This window comes from Xiphophorus hellerii, chromosome 18, assembly GCF_003331165.1.
Source record: "Xiphophorus hellerii strain 12219 chromosome 18, Xiphophorus_hellerii-4.1, whole genome shotgun sequence".
Taxonomy (NCBI): Eukaryota; Metazoa; Chordata; class Actinopteri; order Cyprinodontiformes; family Poeciliidae; genus Xiphophorus; species Xiphophorus hellerii.
In genome coordinates this window covers 13,172,695-13,190,154 of record NC_045689.1, presented here as the reverse complement: position 1 = coordinate 13,190,154, position 17,460 = coordinate 13,172,695, and the positions used below count along the sequence as shown (strand labels likewise).

Here is a 17,460-nt window from a genome sequence, read left to right as displayed (position 1 = left end):
TAGTTCTTAGGTTTTTGTGAAATTGAATCAATACAATTATGAGAAGCTCTATCAACAGGGCTGCAATGTCTGCATGTGAGTAGCGCTCTTTTACACAAATTGTGAAAAAGGGGATTCAGCTAAAACCTTTCAACTCCACACATATGTGCAAGTGTTTTTTGTTTTTTTTAATATACAGAACAGCAATCACAACATATCATGCTCCTTTCACATATTGTTTGTGGCGAAAAATATGGGCCTGACTGTTTAGAATGAGATTGCTTCAATTTAGTACTCCATTCAAATGCTGCCTGGAGCTTGACTGGATGAGATAAGGGTCAAATATTGACAAAAAGATGGATTTTGGCCACGTTTGCCTGCAGTGTCAATGTATCCTTAAAGTTGATCATAGTTTTGAAGGATATTTGATCAATAGAAACCATCATCTTCTGAACTGCAGAAAAAATGTGTATGATTCAGTGAAACCATACTAATCGGAGGGGCCTGCAACCATAAAAAGGATTAAGCAGGCAAAGAGAAATGATATAAGAATGGATATTTAAATGAATTAAACCATCCCTCATGTTTCAACAAACAAAAATAATGCTTTGCTACATCCCCCTTTAAAAGCAAGTGCAATAATGCATTTTGCTAGTATGGCTGCATTTTTTTACTCCTCCGCAGTGCAGGTGTCTGATCAAAAACAATAAAAATGCTGCTATTGACATAATTCTATAATCTGTCTGAACATGACCATAGGGCTGCAGAGATGGTGACACATTAAGTTTGTCTATGTGATAGAATTAACTCTAATGTTGCCTGCAGCTTTCTGTAAACACACAAAGCTCTTTAAATCATAAAACTGGATTATAGCTGTTGTCGCCTTCTGTGCAAGAACGATGAAGGTCCTCTGGGTGAAGAACCCGTTGGCCGCAAGCTTGTCATTCATTTACTTTCCTCATTTACCTTGGTATTCAGCAGAGAAGGGAAACAAGAGAAATACATTAATTTCTGTCAAGACATGTTTGGAGGGAGATTGTGATTTAGTGAATTCCATTAGATATGAAATAGGGGTATTATCTAAAGAAGTTAAACTCTAGCCATTTTGCTTTAATACCTAATGAGCAATGATTTGTTGTAAAGGCTTTATGTTAGGTTGTTATTGACTTTTCTGCCTTGTGGCATTTCTTACTCCCTTAATTATTTACTCTGCCCTTTTGCCACATCCCATTGCCTCGGTTGCCAGCCGTAAATAATCTAGATAAAAACATGTGCTCTCAATGATGAGCAAGTTAGACACACAAAGGATGCGGTGAAACTGACAAACATGTAAAGATAAAAGACGACAGGCTCTAAGGAAGGAGCGTAGGAAAGCAGATTATAAAGATTTGTCACAAGGGAGGAATGAAATGAGACATCTCCAAGAGTACTATTATTGTGCCTTCACGTCCACATCCTCCCAATTAAGAGAACAGAGGAAGAATGCAGATTAAAGGGGAGGGCCTGGAGATAGCCCTGTGGCTCTGCGGTCTTCAGAGAGAAGTTCGTCCAGGGAATTGCTTCGTTCATACCAAAACAATGAGGGGGTCTACATTATTCATTTATGGAAGTGAGACTGAAAGCCAGTGGGAGAAAAGAGCCTAGTGAAACAGAAGTGGAGTTGGAGAGCTAAGATGTGAATTGCCTGTGAAAGAAGCACTCCAGGGTTCTGCAGATCCTTTTTCATGTAGGTGTGGTTTGACTTCATTTTTTACTTTTTTGTTCTTGTCAAAGCTTTCTTTAGGAATCCTGATCACCCGTAGAATCCAAGCCTTTCAAACCTGTAACACTGTGATGTATCATCCTTTCATTAATACATGATGCACTAAGAAAATAAAGCTCTCACACATCGCGTTAGATTTTTTTTTTTGTTTGTCATTTTTGTCAGTTTTGTCATTTTGGCTGACAGCGTCAAAAAAAAAATTCAGTAATTTTCTATTTGTAGGCTATCCATCAGTTTTTAAATGATAATAATGACACAGGTTATTCAATTGTATTTAACTTTTCTTTGATTTAATATTCAGCAAGTTGTACAGAGAATCCAGATTCCATCACACATCAAGCAGATGAACACATGTAACCACGGACTGTGGCCCCAATAACTACATATGAACAATGACATTTTTTTTATTATTATTATTATGTTGCCTCTAAGAAGTACTTTGTGTGTGAAGTTAAAAATGTCTGTGTGTATGCATCAAGTAATCAGGGGTGTAAATTGTAATCTGTCAAAATGATGGACAGTCTTCAGATTTTTCCATCATCTAAAAGAAAAATCCACATCTCTCTGCTATGCATTTAACACTGAAGCAGCCATAATTTGATCCCTTGATAAACCAGCCCACCACAGATTATTTTTTTGGGACATGTTGAAAAGTTCCTCCACGTGTTAAACAGCTTTTACATGTACACCTCCGCTTTCAGATGTGCACAACAATAACTCTTGATCTCAAGCTATGGACTCTATTCACTCAAGTCTAAAGGCTCTTTTTTCATGCTTAAAATGAAACTTGAGGCAATCTTTATTGTCTGATTAATTAATCTCATAATCGTCTAACCGCATGGGACATTCTTCAGTGACTGATGTTTATTTCCATTTGGTGAAAGGAAAAAGGTAACATCAGGGAAAAGAGACACACCTAGCCATGAAACAGCAGAACACTGATTTCTACACTATGAATCTCAATATAAACTGACATTTCAGATTTGGAGCTTATCAGAGAAATTAATCGAATTCAGAGACATCACATGAATTGGTTACAAAATCACCTTTTCCTCACATTTTAGCCCACATAAGATATATTCTTCAGATTGCCAGCATACATGGCAAAGCAAGAAAGATTGACAGTAGCTTTAGCTTCCTTTGGTTCTGCTCTGCAGTAACAGCATTGTGAAAAATGGGCATGGTGCAAAAAAATGTATTGCCATTTTATAGCCTCAAATGAACCATTTACATGTCCACTTAGCAGAAATTGTCTGAATTTATTCTCAGACATACAATTTTGAGAGGACATTGTGAGAAATGCCTGTTTTCTATTGAATACCAGGCAATATGGAATGATTGCCTTATTCTCCATTATTTTCAGTAAATGTGTTTCTGACTGTCTTTTAGTGCAGGAATATATATTATTTGGTGCTGGACAGCTCAACTCTGCACATGTAATTATTAATTGGACACAACACTTGCAAGCACAACCACAGGAAATACACATTTTGCTTCAGATTGTCAAGTTTTTCTTCACAAATCATAATGTCAGTTTGAGCACTGATGCAGAGTCAGTGTTCGTGTCTGCGGGTGTTGTCTGTTCTGTCATGTTCAGTGTTTTCCCTCATCATTTGGTTCCAGCTTGGTGTGGATACCAGTTTTTAGCCACTCAAGAAGGTTTTTAATCCTACAAAACACACCTGCCATTGTAGCTGACACATTTATGCAGCTGCTTTAGTCTTTTAAGCCAGTAAATGGTAAAGCACCACAACAGTGGTGCATTTTCTCTAATTAAATGTACTATGCTTGCTGCAATTTTTGACATTCCTTTGTGTGGCTTTAAAGATTTTTTTGTTTCATTTGGGCTGCCTCAACCAAATTACTATTTACACCACCCATGGAGATAATGGCTGCCATCAAGTGCTTACTATTAATGGCTATAAGTCTTTTAGATTACTGCAGGGCAATTTTAGCTCAATTGTACTTATACAATCGTTTTAATTTAGTCGCACTGAATGGTTTATGAACAGAAACGGTTTCTGTAAACTCATGCCTCAATATCTTGATTGGATTTAAGTCTAAACTTTGACTGGGTCACCTCAGAACCTTTCTTTTTTGTGTGATCCACTCTGAGATGGACTTACAGATGTAAGTGATATAATTATCTTGCTGCATAATCGAGGTGCACTTGACCTTTAGATCACAGATTGACGGTCAGACATTCTCCTTCACGCTTTTCTGTTTATTCATGTTTCTATCAGTTACAGAAAGTCCTTCAGATCCGGAAGCAGCTCAATGCTTTAGATGTCTGTTCTATGTTGTCTTGTGACATCCTGGTTGATTTTGGTGGGGCATCTAATCATAGGAAGATTTCCCACTGTTTTGTGCTTTCTAATTTTGTAGGTAGTTGCTCTCACTGCGATTTGCTAGGGTCCCAAAGCCATAGGAATTGTTTTGAGTCACATTCCAGAAACAAAAGTCATAAATTTTGTTAAGTGAGGCATGATGTGTCTTTTGTTAACATTGTAAGATCTTTTTGAACAAGAAGAGTGTTCCTAGTTCATTGTTAAATAGACATTTGTTCTATTTAACAAATTTGTTTATTTTGCTACGTGGTTGGCAGTGATCAGGCCTGGATGTGTCCTGTGAAACTAACTCCAGCTTTTGAGATTAATCACATTTTTTCTTTTGTAATAAAATCATCAAATAATCATTTGAAAACTGTGTTTCGCCACAGTGTACCATATATCTTTAATAGCTGTGCAAACTTAATATGTTTCTAAAGTATTCTCAAAGCACATTTGATCTTTTACAGCAACATCAAAGCTTTGTTGCTTGAGTTCCTCGCATAGTGTTTGTGCAACACAAGCAATCATCTTGTTGGGAAGTGAACCAAGTAGATCATGTTTCATTTTTAATTATATATTGCTTTAAACTATTAAACAGTCACGTTGAAAAGACTTTTTTTTAAAACACAGGAGGATGTGCTGCATCAGCATTCAGATTAATTAGCAAGTATTCAAATGGCTATAATTTTCTCTATTCAAAAAAGCTATTTTAAAAATGTGTTCACGGGTAAAGTAATTTCAGTTAATTACTTTTAATTTCCTCAGGGTCGCTTATTTATTTGGAACAACAGTGCTCTCTCTGTAGGTCTTAATTAGTTATCCATCACCTCTTGAAATCCATCCCACCATAACTGAGCTGATACAGAGAATAATGCAAGCATGGTTGTATGATGATTTGCACGAAATAAACCCGCTGCAGATATGAAGAATTGTTTTCTGTTGTCAAGGACAAGCGCCTTGACAACAAGCGCTCTGACCACTGCACTGGATGCTTCCTGCAAGGTATTCATGGTGTTGTCCTTTAGGTTTTTACCTTGAACAGCTAAACCAATCCTCTACAGCAAGGTCCCTGAGTGCCTGAACTCTAATAGAATTGAATAGCAGGAGGAGGAGATTACCCTCGGGGTATAACTTAAAGCAATTCTTTTGGGGATGGAGGAGGATCCATGGCACAAATATCAACAGTAAGGGAGAAGGATGATGCACAAGTCCTGAGAGCTAAGGTCAAATTTTGACAAACTACACATGCGTTATACCTCCTAGTATAAACTAATAGTAAATCCTCTTTCAATTCTATTCAATATATTCAATTTTAATTTGTCGTATAACCAAGTCAAGAATAATAAAACATACGAATGTAGGAAAAATGTTCTTTACCGTTGAACTCCACCTATTTAACTGATTAGCAGTAAGTTTGACCTCCCATACAGAAGGAGAAATGTTAGCAAATTTTTTATGTTGAGCATTGAAGTATGGATCCCAAAGACAAAAGATAAAAGATGGCGCTGCTTTACAGACGCAGAATGATGCTTGCTGATCAGCTTTATTTGGGCTACACATATTATGTGGTCCATGGCTGACTTTAGCTTCTACCTTAACAAATGTATAAGTTTATCTAGGGTGGGTGAAATTTTGAAAAGAGAATTTTGAATACCTAGTTTAAAAAGCTGTTGGTAAATAAATTTATATCAGCCCCAATGATTTGAGGCAACATTGTCCAGAGTCTGGAATATTGCTTGATCTCCTTTGCATGCCATTTAGTGCTGCTGAAGTCTGTTAATCACCTGATTATTTAAGTTAAACAAATAGAAAGTTTAAAAAAAACTTTGAAGAACTAATTGAGCATATTCTAATGTATTTTGAATTTAATTGATTTGAATTGAAATTATTTATTTTGCAAAGTGCCTTGAGACATTTTTTTGTGAATTAGGCCTACATAAATAAACTGAATTGAATTGAACTTGGTTTTTAAACCTGTTAAATCTCACTGTTAGCAGTTTGAAGTGTTATCTGTGCAGTGCACTGAGAGAAATGATGGAACTGAGCAAACAAGCAAAAAATCCTAAAATACATATATCCTTTAACTTTTGGTTTGCTCTGTTATCAACGACTTGCTACCTTAATTCATTTATTTTCCTGTCTTATCTTGTTCTGACTGTACTCAATCCTACCTTAGTGGGCAGCAAGTAAAATTTGGGACACATCCTGTATAGATCATTATTCAGTCAGCAGGACGTTGGCAAGAACAGCTTTTGCATATTATTCTGTTCATATACAGAAATACATTCAGAGCAATTATAATTCTGGTGAAGATAAGTGTTTATGCTCATGAATCACCAAAGTTAGCAGTTAGAGTGCTTTGTAAGTGCTCTGTCCTTTGTTTATGTTGTTTATCATCTTATGATGCCAGCTTCCCCAAACAGTCTTCTGTGTGCAAAATGATTTTTGTACAAAATATATGAAAATTAACATGTTTATTGTAAACTAAATTACTCTAAAAAATATCTGTTGATATTAACAGTTTTTTTTTTTCTTTTAAAGCATTTGATTTTTTTTCAAGTGGAGTTTAATTGATAAATTAGAACTTGAAGTTAAAATTGAAGTTCCATAAATTAGATTTTTTTCAACAACTAAAGCAGAGACGTCTCTTCGGCATGTTGTCAGTAATAAAGGTTGCATTGTGTCAGAGGTTTGGCTCATTTTGTATTCCTGCTGACAGAGAGAAAGAGAAACTATGGCGCGCAAAGGGCTTCAGGCATAGGTTCGTGTGTTTTGTTAGTGTGCATGACTATCTGCTTTGAAATGCAATATATGCTTCAAAGGATGTTGCCAGATATTGTCTTTAGTCTTTCATTTTGCTGCCAAGAATATATTTTTGATATGTATGCCAGGGTGCAATGTGCATATGTTTTTTTTTAATTTAAAGCCATTTTTTTATTATTATTTTTCTATATCACATCCTTGTTTTGTTGTGCTTTCTCTTACATCTAAGTTTGTCTATGTGGAATATTTTTGGAAAAGCCTCCATAGGTTGGCACAAAACACATTTGGGTCCTAAAAATGAAAGGATGTGAGAGCAGTGTGTGTCTCATTGATCTTCTATTGCTCACACCAAAGCTAACTGTCATTTGTTTTCATGCAGAGGTGCAAGAGCAGAGGTTCACGGAGAATCAAAATCCCATTATAGAACCTCCACTTATTGTAACTGCTCTGTTGTTTGTCTTTCATAGGATGGTATTGATTTTATGATCTGAAGAGTGAGAATATATCCTGGAGCAAAATCCCAAGCAAGGAGCTTTGTTCCAAAATGATAACATAACATGCAATATGTCAAAAGGTAAATCAGTGTGTAATTCCATTTATTCTAAAGAAATATTGTTTATAAAAAAATATTTTTAGAGATTAAAACCCTCAAAAACCTTTTAGTTTAACTCTTTGGGACACATTCTTTATTTATTTATTTCCCTAAATGTGTTGCGATGCTGATTTGTGTTGATAAACAGGTCTGCCTAATAAAGAGGCTGCTGATGGTGGATATAGTCCTAAGTGTATGGCATTTGTCAAATATGCCTCAACAGTGCCCTAACACTTCAGGCATATGGTAGCAGTGTAAGGAGTTACCTTGAAAAAGATTAGGTCCCACAATAGCAGTAAAGTACCATTGAAACTCCACAGACTACCTTACTCTAATTATCTGTTTCTTTATGATCACATTGTATCAGCCTTCTGATGGGTACTTCTGGTGGATATTTGCAGATTAATAACTGAACCCTAGAGGTCTCAGCAGTCTGCAGATCTCAGTCCAACATAAAGTCTTGGATGTGTAATAAAAATTTTTTTTCAAAACTACAGCTAATTTGTTATGTAAACATGGACCAACATCACTGAACAATATTTTTGTTGAATCTATGCCATGAGGCATTAAGGTTGTACTGAGGCCAAAGGAGGGAGTTGTATTTAATAAAGTGGCCAGTAAATCTACATGTCTAATGACAAATCAAGGTTTCTACTTCTTCATCTCTCACAGCACATCATGTTTTAGCGACCATGCAGCAATAGTTCACATATGAACAAATGGAGCTGCTGTTAAAGTGTTCCTTGTTCTCCTCTTCCCCTCCCACTGTGACTTCCATCTGTACACATCATTAGGTTAACAGACATTGTCATTTGCACTCAATGGGAAATTTGATAGCTGTTTCACAGTCTTTTCAAAACAATATTTTTGGCTGCCAAATAAAAAAGTGCAACTTAACTAATACTTTTTAGTTCTGTTTTCTTTTGGATGGTAAGTCTGATTTTCAGCTAAAACTAAAATCATTTATCCTCTGGTTTTAAATGGGTAGTGTTCAATGTTTGGTACAGATTTGTCTTCATTTAATTCTGAGATCCCACCAAATTGGTGCACAGAGTTGTAATTTTTCATATGGGCCTGGTTGAAATAGAAACCTCCATAGTTCAACTAAGTTTATGTCACATCGGCAGTTTGAATGTGACCAAACTTATTATATCCAACAGTCTCCCAGATATTCAGTGGTGCTTTGTAAAATATTTTTTTGAGCTTTACATCATGTTAAAATGTTATTCCCTCATCAAAAACTTATCTGGAGTGTTGCTTTGAGTCTTTCATGCATGTTTGAGAAATCCTTTAACCTCCCATAGAAGCCATTCAGCTGTGCAAAATACCTGGGTGGACAAAGCTCTGACTTTGAGAACAAAACTCCTCCTCAATACATGTTAAGATGGCCTCCTGAAGGGAGAGTTTCAAAAAGAGCAGGAGCTTTTAAAGAGACAGAGGCCCAGTTTTGAAGCATTAAATTATAAAGTCAAATGAATTTTAAGTCAAATTTGATATACATGGCATTTTTATAACAACTGAAGTTAACATAGTTACTTAATTATTCTATAAAATGGCATTATGTGCCTGGAAAATACATAATACTGCCCATTTAAAAAAAAAATTCACATGTAGGAGAATAAAATATGCATCTGTGCAAGTTCTAGGGGTTCACTCTACAATCAAACAAAAATAACCCATGAGATTATTATGTCCCAATAGTAACTTTTGTATTAAGTTACTATTGAAGTGTAAACATCAATAGTTTACACAAAAAGTTTAGACTGTTATGTTGTACTATCTAAAACCAGAGATGAAGCAAAAAATACAAACAAATTCTAACTCTGAACCCAATAACTACCAGTGGGGAAATTTTTGACTGTAGAATTAATTTTTTACCTGAAAAAGCAGTTGTTCCAGATAGATATTTGACTTTTTTTTGTTCCTTTTTTTTCTTTTTTGCTTTGATACAATGTACCCTTTCAGAGTCATTATGAACTTGATGATGGGGAAGTCAAAACACCATGCAAAAGTGTAATATCTGAATCACACCTCAATAGTTGCCCTTTAATCTAGACTTTGACAGAGCCACCTTTCAAGTTTTACTAACAAATATAAATAAAACATTTAAGGGTTAAAATTAATCTATAACCCATTAAAATCTGAATTAAAACTGAGCTTTAAATAAATTTACTAAGAATGTAATATAATTATAACACAATTAATTAGATCAAATGTGGCAACATTTATTCTTTGTAGACTGTTATGTTGTACTATCTAAAACCAGAGATGAATAACAGCTCATGTTCTGCCTTCCACTTGAATAAACTGATTTCCGCTTTTGCTGCAGTGGTTTCATCATTTATCTCCCTCCGACTGTGGTGCTCATCATAGATAATGACAGTTGTTTTTGCATTTCTCTGAGCCGTACTATTCTCTTGCAGGCTCACTGTCCTGAAAAAAAATCTCTTGGGTCCTTGGTAATGCAGTACTTGGAGCTGAGGCACAAAGAAACATGCTGCATGTTTCACCAGGGAAACACATTCAATAAATATCCTGTCCAGGAGTGACACTGAAAAACTAGTCCATGGATTTGTTACTTCAAGGCTGGAATTCTTTACTATCAAGAAGTCCACCCAATCCAGTTAAAAGCTTTCAGCCTATCCAAAATGATGCAGCAACAGTTCTGATGAAAATTAAAAAGAGAGCTATTTCTCTTATTTCAGCTTCCCTTAATTGGCTCCCTGCTAAATCCAGAATTGAATTTCAGATTCTACTCCTCACATATAAAGCCCTTAGAAATCAAACTCCATCAAACGTCAGAGATCTGATTGTTCCATGTGTTCCTAATAGAGCTGTCAGACTTCAAGTTTTCTGGTGGTTCCTAGATTTTCTAAAAGCGGAGTTGGAGGCAGATCTTTTAATTATCAGTCTTCTCTGCTGTGGAACCAGCTCCCAGTGATTGAGCCAGAAAACCCTGTCTACCTTTTAGACTAAGCTTAAAATGTCAATTTTAATAAAGCTTATGGTTAGACTGGTTTAGGTTATCCTGAACTATCTCTGTAGTTATGCTGCTATAGGCAAAGGCAGCTGGAAGACAAACTGACTGCTGTTTTTAACTTTCTCCTTCTCATACTCTCCAATTTGCAATATTTTTGCCGTTATTTCAACCATTAATTTTATGTTTTCTTTCTCTTTATACAATCAACATCTGGTCTGTCATTCTGTTTAGCTGTGATACCTTTCCTGGAGGAGGGCTTTGGCTGAGATCTCCTGCTATTAACTTTTTACTTTTCATAAACATTGAAAATATTCCTACATCGGTTCATGGGTTTGTTTTATGTGCATCTGCTCTGTTTCCTCAAATCCCCAGTCGGTCGTGGCAGATGGCTGCTCGTACTGAGCCAGGTTCTTTTGGAGGTTTCTTCTTGCTTTTTCTCTCCACTGTCGCTGTATACATTCTCAGTATGATGGATTGCTCTAAAGTCGATGACAAAACGCAAGTGATTGTCTGCTGCTACATGCTCGTTCAGGAGGAGTGAATGTTGCAAGTCAATGACCCAATGCAATCTGCTGGGTTTTGTTAGAACTTTTTGAATCAATTTGGATGTTTATCTGAGCTTAATGTAATGTTTGCAAACTAGGATTATTTGGGATATAAGTGTGACTGAAGTGACTTTTTTTGTAAAGAGCCTTGGTCCAACATTTGTTATGAACTAACATGCTATAAATAAACTGAATTGAGCTGAATTATATAAAATGTGCTTGGTTTGCATGTGCATTTTCAATGTATTTGGTTTCATACAAAAAGAAGGAAGTAATATCAGTTTTTTCAAAAGCCACATACTTCTAAATAACCTTTTATATTAACCTTTCTTGTATATGAGAGTTTTATAGAATACCTTATATACTATGGAAACTACAACACTAAAACTTTACGTGCATCATGCCAGCTTTGTTGTAACCCCATTATTTTTCAGTCCTCAGTTTGACTGTCTGTGTGCTTGTGAGTTCTTCAGTGTCAGCTAGAGCAAAGAATGGCTGGCTCTTTGTTAGGCATTCATGAGTCCTGCTGTGTTACTGTATACTCAGATCACTGACCGACTTCAGAGAATGTATGACTAAAAATACAGCTCAACACCACGTGAGATTCTCTGCTGTATAACTCTGTATGCAGAGTCGTACCCTGCTCTCTTCTTCAGAACTAGTAGTCCCAATTTAAAGTGGTTTTAAATGCACATACTCCTTTAACTGTGTGATCTTTAAGATTGCTTCAACTACCAGAGGCTTAGAAGATTGGTAGAGGGCTGCAGGGATTTTAGGGATGACTTCACATCATATTGGTAAGCAGATCTCACTGAAAACATTTTCTTAACTTATAAACACCTTCAAACTTTTACTGATGTGAATAAGCTGCCCGTTTTAATATAAACACGTTTTTTGGTTCCGTTATTTCCAGTTATACAGCTTGTGTCACAGTGGAATAAGCTCCAGATAACGAATTTATTCCCCCATCACTCTGTCGTGTCTCTGCCTTGCATTTTTATGACATACAAGGATACCCAGATTTAATGCTGCAGCATGACCTTTCTACCAGTCTAGTGCTATATTATGCGAAGTTTGTTCTTTAGCTACACCAAGCTGTTATAAATTTTATGGATATTTTTTTTTAAATGTCGCAGTGATGCAACTTTAAAACAACACATGTACCACAAATTTGCACAATTGGCATGTTGCTTAAATAAAGGCTATTTAAATGTTAAATGTAATCCTGTGCTCTGCTGCTATGTGTGCTGATGGAGATTCACGCACACTGTGTCCATACCGGTTTAGACCATTTTTTGCTTTTCAAATGTTCCTTTTCCTTATAACAGATTCTGAAAGGTGTGTGTGGGGTTTTTTTCCCCATGTTGACATGACAGTTTCAATCTGTTTCTCCAGCATGCCAACATTTCTTTGTTGGCTAAAAATCTTTAGTTACCACTGGGTGTGAGGTGAGGTACCCCTGGACAGGTCAGTGGTTAATAACAGGATAAAACACAGACACGCACACCCCCACACACAAAATCATACCCAAAAGCAATTTAGGCTACCCAGTTCACCTAGCAAACGTTGGCGTCATGTTTGGGGAAGCCAAAGTATCTAGAAAGAACCCACACATCATAGGGAAAAGTGAAAACTCCATGCATAAAAACCCCAGGCCAGTATGGCACGTTGAAAGTTATTTTCCTCATATCTAAATATCTGAATGAATAGAAGTAGCACCATATAATTGGGTAAGTTGCTTTTTTTGTCAGTAAACAATCAGACAGGTGTAACTAATGATGTACAATAAGAATGAGGGAATTCTCATTCAGTATAATCATGCTTCATCACGTTATTACTGTGACCAGTCCTTATAACTGGTTGCAGAGCTAGTTTAATTCCAAATGGTAAAACTGTAGTAAAGAACACAAAACAAACTGCACATTGGAACACATAGTCAAGTTAGTATATATGGGCATTTTCAATTCTAAATGAAAATTCGAATTGAAATTCTAAATCTACTGTATTAAATTGTAACTCTGAACCAATCTGAATCTTCCACTGATCACTAGACAATTCCTAATATAGCTGTTGCATAGTTGGTAAGAAAAAATGTTTTATTCCCATGTTTTCAATGGCTTTTACACATCTGTAAAGGCTACTCCTTATTTTGGAAAATAAGTGTAGGGAGCAGTATTTGTGTTAGCACCTATTTTTCACTATTTGCGTCCTTTTAAAAATTGAGACTTTCTGAGTGAACTAGAAAATGACATTACTTCACATATTTGTTGGCTTTACAAGTGACGTGATCTTGAATTAAGTTTGTGCATTTGTTAATGTTGGTTCAGTAGTACAAGAGACTTTTATGTTTCTTTCTCTTCTATTAACAGTATATTTGAATGTTTTTGCCCTGAGGACAGAATTAGTGAGTATCTTCTGTGGAATAATTGTTTGGTTTCGTCAGAGCATCTGTTCCGATGTGTGCAGCAAGAAAAATAGGTGTAGTTCAATGTATTATTAAACATGGGTTCGGAAATTTTAAGAAAGACATTTTTATTGAACTTATTTAGCATAGCAGTGTTGCACAGCTCATGAAAACATATACATAAATTTCGGAATAATGCTTTAGAATATGGTTACATGCATACAGCCTGATAAATAAGCATGTTGAAAGTGTTGTTTTTGTTTTGTTTTTTTTCAAAGTACAGGGCCTATGTTTCTCGGCTGGCCTAGGAATGCCTTGGTATTCCCCAGGAGGAGAAGACTGGGGAGAGGGAAGTCTGGGCCTCCCTACTTAGACCTGACCTGACCCCGGATAAGGGAGGGAAGGAAGGAGGAAAGAAAGGAGGGATGGATGGATGGATGATATTTTTTTTAGTCCTTGCAACAGGATTTCCAACAGTTGAATCTGATTCAATTCAGGGATTCTTTCTTTATGCTGGAATGGGATTTCTAGCTAAAGCTAGTCAGTGTGACAGACCATTGGAACATAAACTTTAATTAGAATCTAAAAAATATTGAAAACAGCCCAACAATTAAATGAGAATGGAAATTATTTTGGCCATTCTATACCTAAGGTTTTAAGATTTTTAAAGTACCTCCGAGCTGCTATTCAAAGAATTCATTCACCAGCTCAAAACTGAAAGGCCTGGAAGCTTCTTAGGAGGTGATGTTTTAAATAAATGAATATCTATAAGTTCAATAACTATTGTACTAATGATCCCCACTGTGACTCGTTGCATACATTCCTGCTAAGTGAGTTTAAAGCACATTCTTGCCTTCTCTTTTCTAACCTATAGTACTACTTATGTTAAAGGAATAGTTCAGGATTCTGTTAGAGGTTTATTTAACACTATTCACAGAAACTAAGACCTTTTGAAACTGGGGTTGTGTTAGTAAGGTTTAATTATCTGCCATGGGGAAGGGAACATTTAGACTGGACAAAGGGACAGGTGGGCCCCAGTGATGTTTTTTTTTTTTCTGATCCATTCTGAGTAGAATTGATGGCCAAAGACAATGTTGGAGACATCAGAGAACACAATATGCGTCAGTCCCTATTGACACCAGGCAGCCTTTAGTGGTGGTGTTACAGTGTAGGCAGATGTGTCTAATCAATACAAAACTGCCCTGCACTTTGTAAATTCTACAGTGATGAGCCCATATTACATGAATACCATAATTAATCCAAACATTGTGACCCAGCTTAAACAACGCAAGCATAGAAAGCCTCTAAGGTCAGCTGAGTCTCCATGTAAAGGCTTGTAAACCTGTTCCCCACAACCTTAATTACCTGAGGGTCACCCTTCAAGAGTGGGATGCCATGCCTCAGCAGATAAGTTGACTTGTGAACACCATCAAACATTGTTGTCAAGTTGTAATTTATTCACAAGAGCTTGTGAAACTTTGAGACACTGACATTTTTGTTGTAGCATACCCACCTCTAGCGGCTTTGTTTGTATATGTATGTTTGTACTTAATTGCACTACTTTCATGATGTAGTAGCATTGTAGTCATGCGTACTTTCTATGGCTTTCATAAATTTTACCAAAAAGCCAAATTAGCCAAATCATTTCTCTTAAATAATAATTCAATGCAATTATGACGGCAGTTTACTGGTTCACAAAATAGCATTCACATACCTAAAATGTTTTTGAGAATGAACTTGTTTTCAGATGATAGAAATCTGCTTTAGTCTTGGCCTCTCTTAGAGAAGGAGTTAACAGTAACATCCCAGACCAATAAATATAGATGTGTGCTAAATGAAAACACCACCAGACTTATCTATCATCAGTAAGATATTTACAGCTTATAACTTTTACCAGAACCTCAATCTCAAGTTTTGAACTATCCCTTTAATATGCCCCTTAAATTGAATATTTTTGAAAACATTGTTTAAATCTTTCATAATAGTACTTTTTTTTTCTTTTTCTTTTTTGTAATTATTTTACGGTGGTCCTCACTCAGCTGTGTGTCACTGAAAGGGACCTCAGGTGGTGCTGTTGTCCTGACAACGAATGAAGGGAGCCTCACAGTCAGAGGCTGGATAATGTGAAAGAGAGAGAGAAAGAGTAGGAGAGAGCAGAGAGGGAAACAGGGAGGAAGAGTGAGGAGGTGGGGAGTTATTTTCACAGAGTCTAAACAGTAGCCTGCCTCTCTCCGTCGCCGCTGTGGGTTGTGCAGTCCCTTTACGCGGAGAGCATTACGCGTCACTGGACTATAGAGCGAGGTCCCCTCACTTTTCCACCCCCCAGCCGTGAACTATTTCAGGCTCTCATCCATCCCGCACTGTTTTGGACCTACATTTATCCCGCGTTTATTTACAGCAGAAGTCTGGACCGCTCGACTTGTTTTCTTCTTTTTTATTTTTTGCACGTTTGGATCTATTGCTCCCGAGACGCGCTTTTAAGATGCATGTGGGGCGCAAATCGTGTTGGAGGCAGCTGCAGGCTTCTTTTTTCAGACTGCTCTGTCTTATCCCCACAGGATTCCCTGTCCGGAGTGTGGATATGCAGCGGGCCACCGACAACATCACCATCCGCCAGGGCGACACGGCGATTATAAGGTAAGAGTCATCTCACAACTTTTCCTCCAGGACGCAGCATCGTTCCTGCGAGCACGCAGCTACTGGGGGGGGGGAGGGCGGACCCAACTGTTTTTTTGTACTTTGTGCTACAGACTTTTCCCCCCCCCCCTTTTTTTCTCTTTCTTTTTGTAAAAACGGAAAGTTCCTGTTCACTACTTGTTCAGAAGCAGGAGCAAATAAATGTTTATTCGTTCACAAAAATGTGGATGTGCACGTAGCGAGCTGCTTTATAGTTTAGATCGAGATTTAGACAGGGGGACCTCGTTACTAAATATATATTTTTGTAATGGGTTGCAGCAACAAAATATATTATTTTAGAAAAGGGTAACGGAATGGGAGCTATTTGATCTGTAATGACAACTTTCCTGTGGCTTTTGGAGATTTTTTTAAATAGAAAAACAGAATGGTTCTTGTTCTTGCATTTTCTCTGTGCTTTCGCTTGAGTTTGAATGTCAAACTGCAAACTGCGTTTTCTCCTTGCATCAGTTGTGTCTGGAGTACCTTACCAGTACAATTAACCACGGCTCAGACAATGCAAGCTGTCAACTTTGTCATACTCAGATGCTGCATGAACAGACGCTACTGGCCACCTGATCGGAGCCATGTGCTTGTGACAGCCTATAAATAAAAGCGGATTAAGCGTTTTCCCTCTTTTTTTTAGTAAACATGTCGCTCTGCTTCAGCCAGCCTCCCATCAACTGAGAAAAGGCAATGCTCTTTAATATTGTCAAACTGGTATTGCAGGGCTGCACACAGAACACTCCCCTGCATTGATTTTACTCTCATTCTCTGGATCAGTTTATTTGCACCTCGAGCCTTAAATAATATTTGCTGCATGTCCAATCTGAATAGGCATGAGCCATTTCTCAGGATCAATGTATACAGTATTTTTTTTATTTTTTATTTTAAAAATAAAAAATGATAGTGATAAATACTATCATTTTCTGTCATAACATGTTGCTTAAAGGTGTTTTTTATGTTTTATTTTTATTAAGACCATTTAAATTTTTGCTGGCCGTCCTGCACGCGGAACTCTTCCAACATAAACTGTTGCTGCACAATACAGCTACTTTCTGATGTTTACAAAAGTAAAGTATGTATGTATGTAAAGTATGGATGTTTTGAAATATTTCCCATTTCAAAAACATGAATAATAAAAAGTAAAAAAAGAGATATGTGATAAATGTATTTAATTAAAAATGTCACCATCTCATGAAAGGACAATACTAGATAAATCATTTGTGAAAAGATTGAGCTCCTCATTCCTCCCAGTTCTACTTTCGCCATCTGAAGAAATGTACCGTTCCCGGACAAAAACAACCAATCAGAGCCAGGAGGATTGAATTAACGCTGTCAGTGAACCTCGTGGACTCTCTTCTAAACTGCTAATGGCAGAGTAACAACTTACTGTTGCTGAAAAAACCCTCTATCATCGGCACCCAGACTA

At 36.8% G+C, this 17,460-nt stretch overlaps 1 protein-coding gene across 2 annotated transcripts in view; it reads left to right on the top strand.

The window, feature by feature from the left end:
* lsamp (limbic system associated membrane protein) overlaps positions 1 to 17,460 on the top strand; it is a 783,778-nt gene that overhangs the window by 539,226 nt on the left and 227,092 nt on the right. Inside the window, exon 2 of one of the 2 annotated variants that reach the window (XM_032590657.1) lies at positions 15,914 to 15,992. In XM_032590657.1, the coding sequence (XP_032446548.1) occupies positions 15,914 to 15,992 (79 nt within the window). Of the gene's footprint in view, positions 1 to 15,523; positions 15,993 to 17,460 lie in introns of those variants that run through there. The other variant, XM_032590656.1, reaches the window with a different exon arrangement.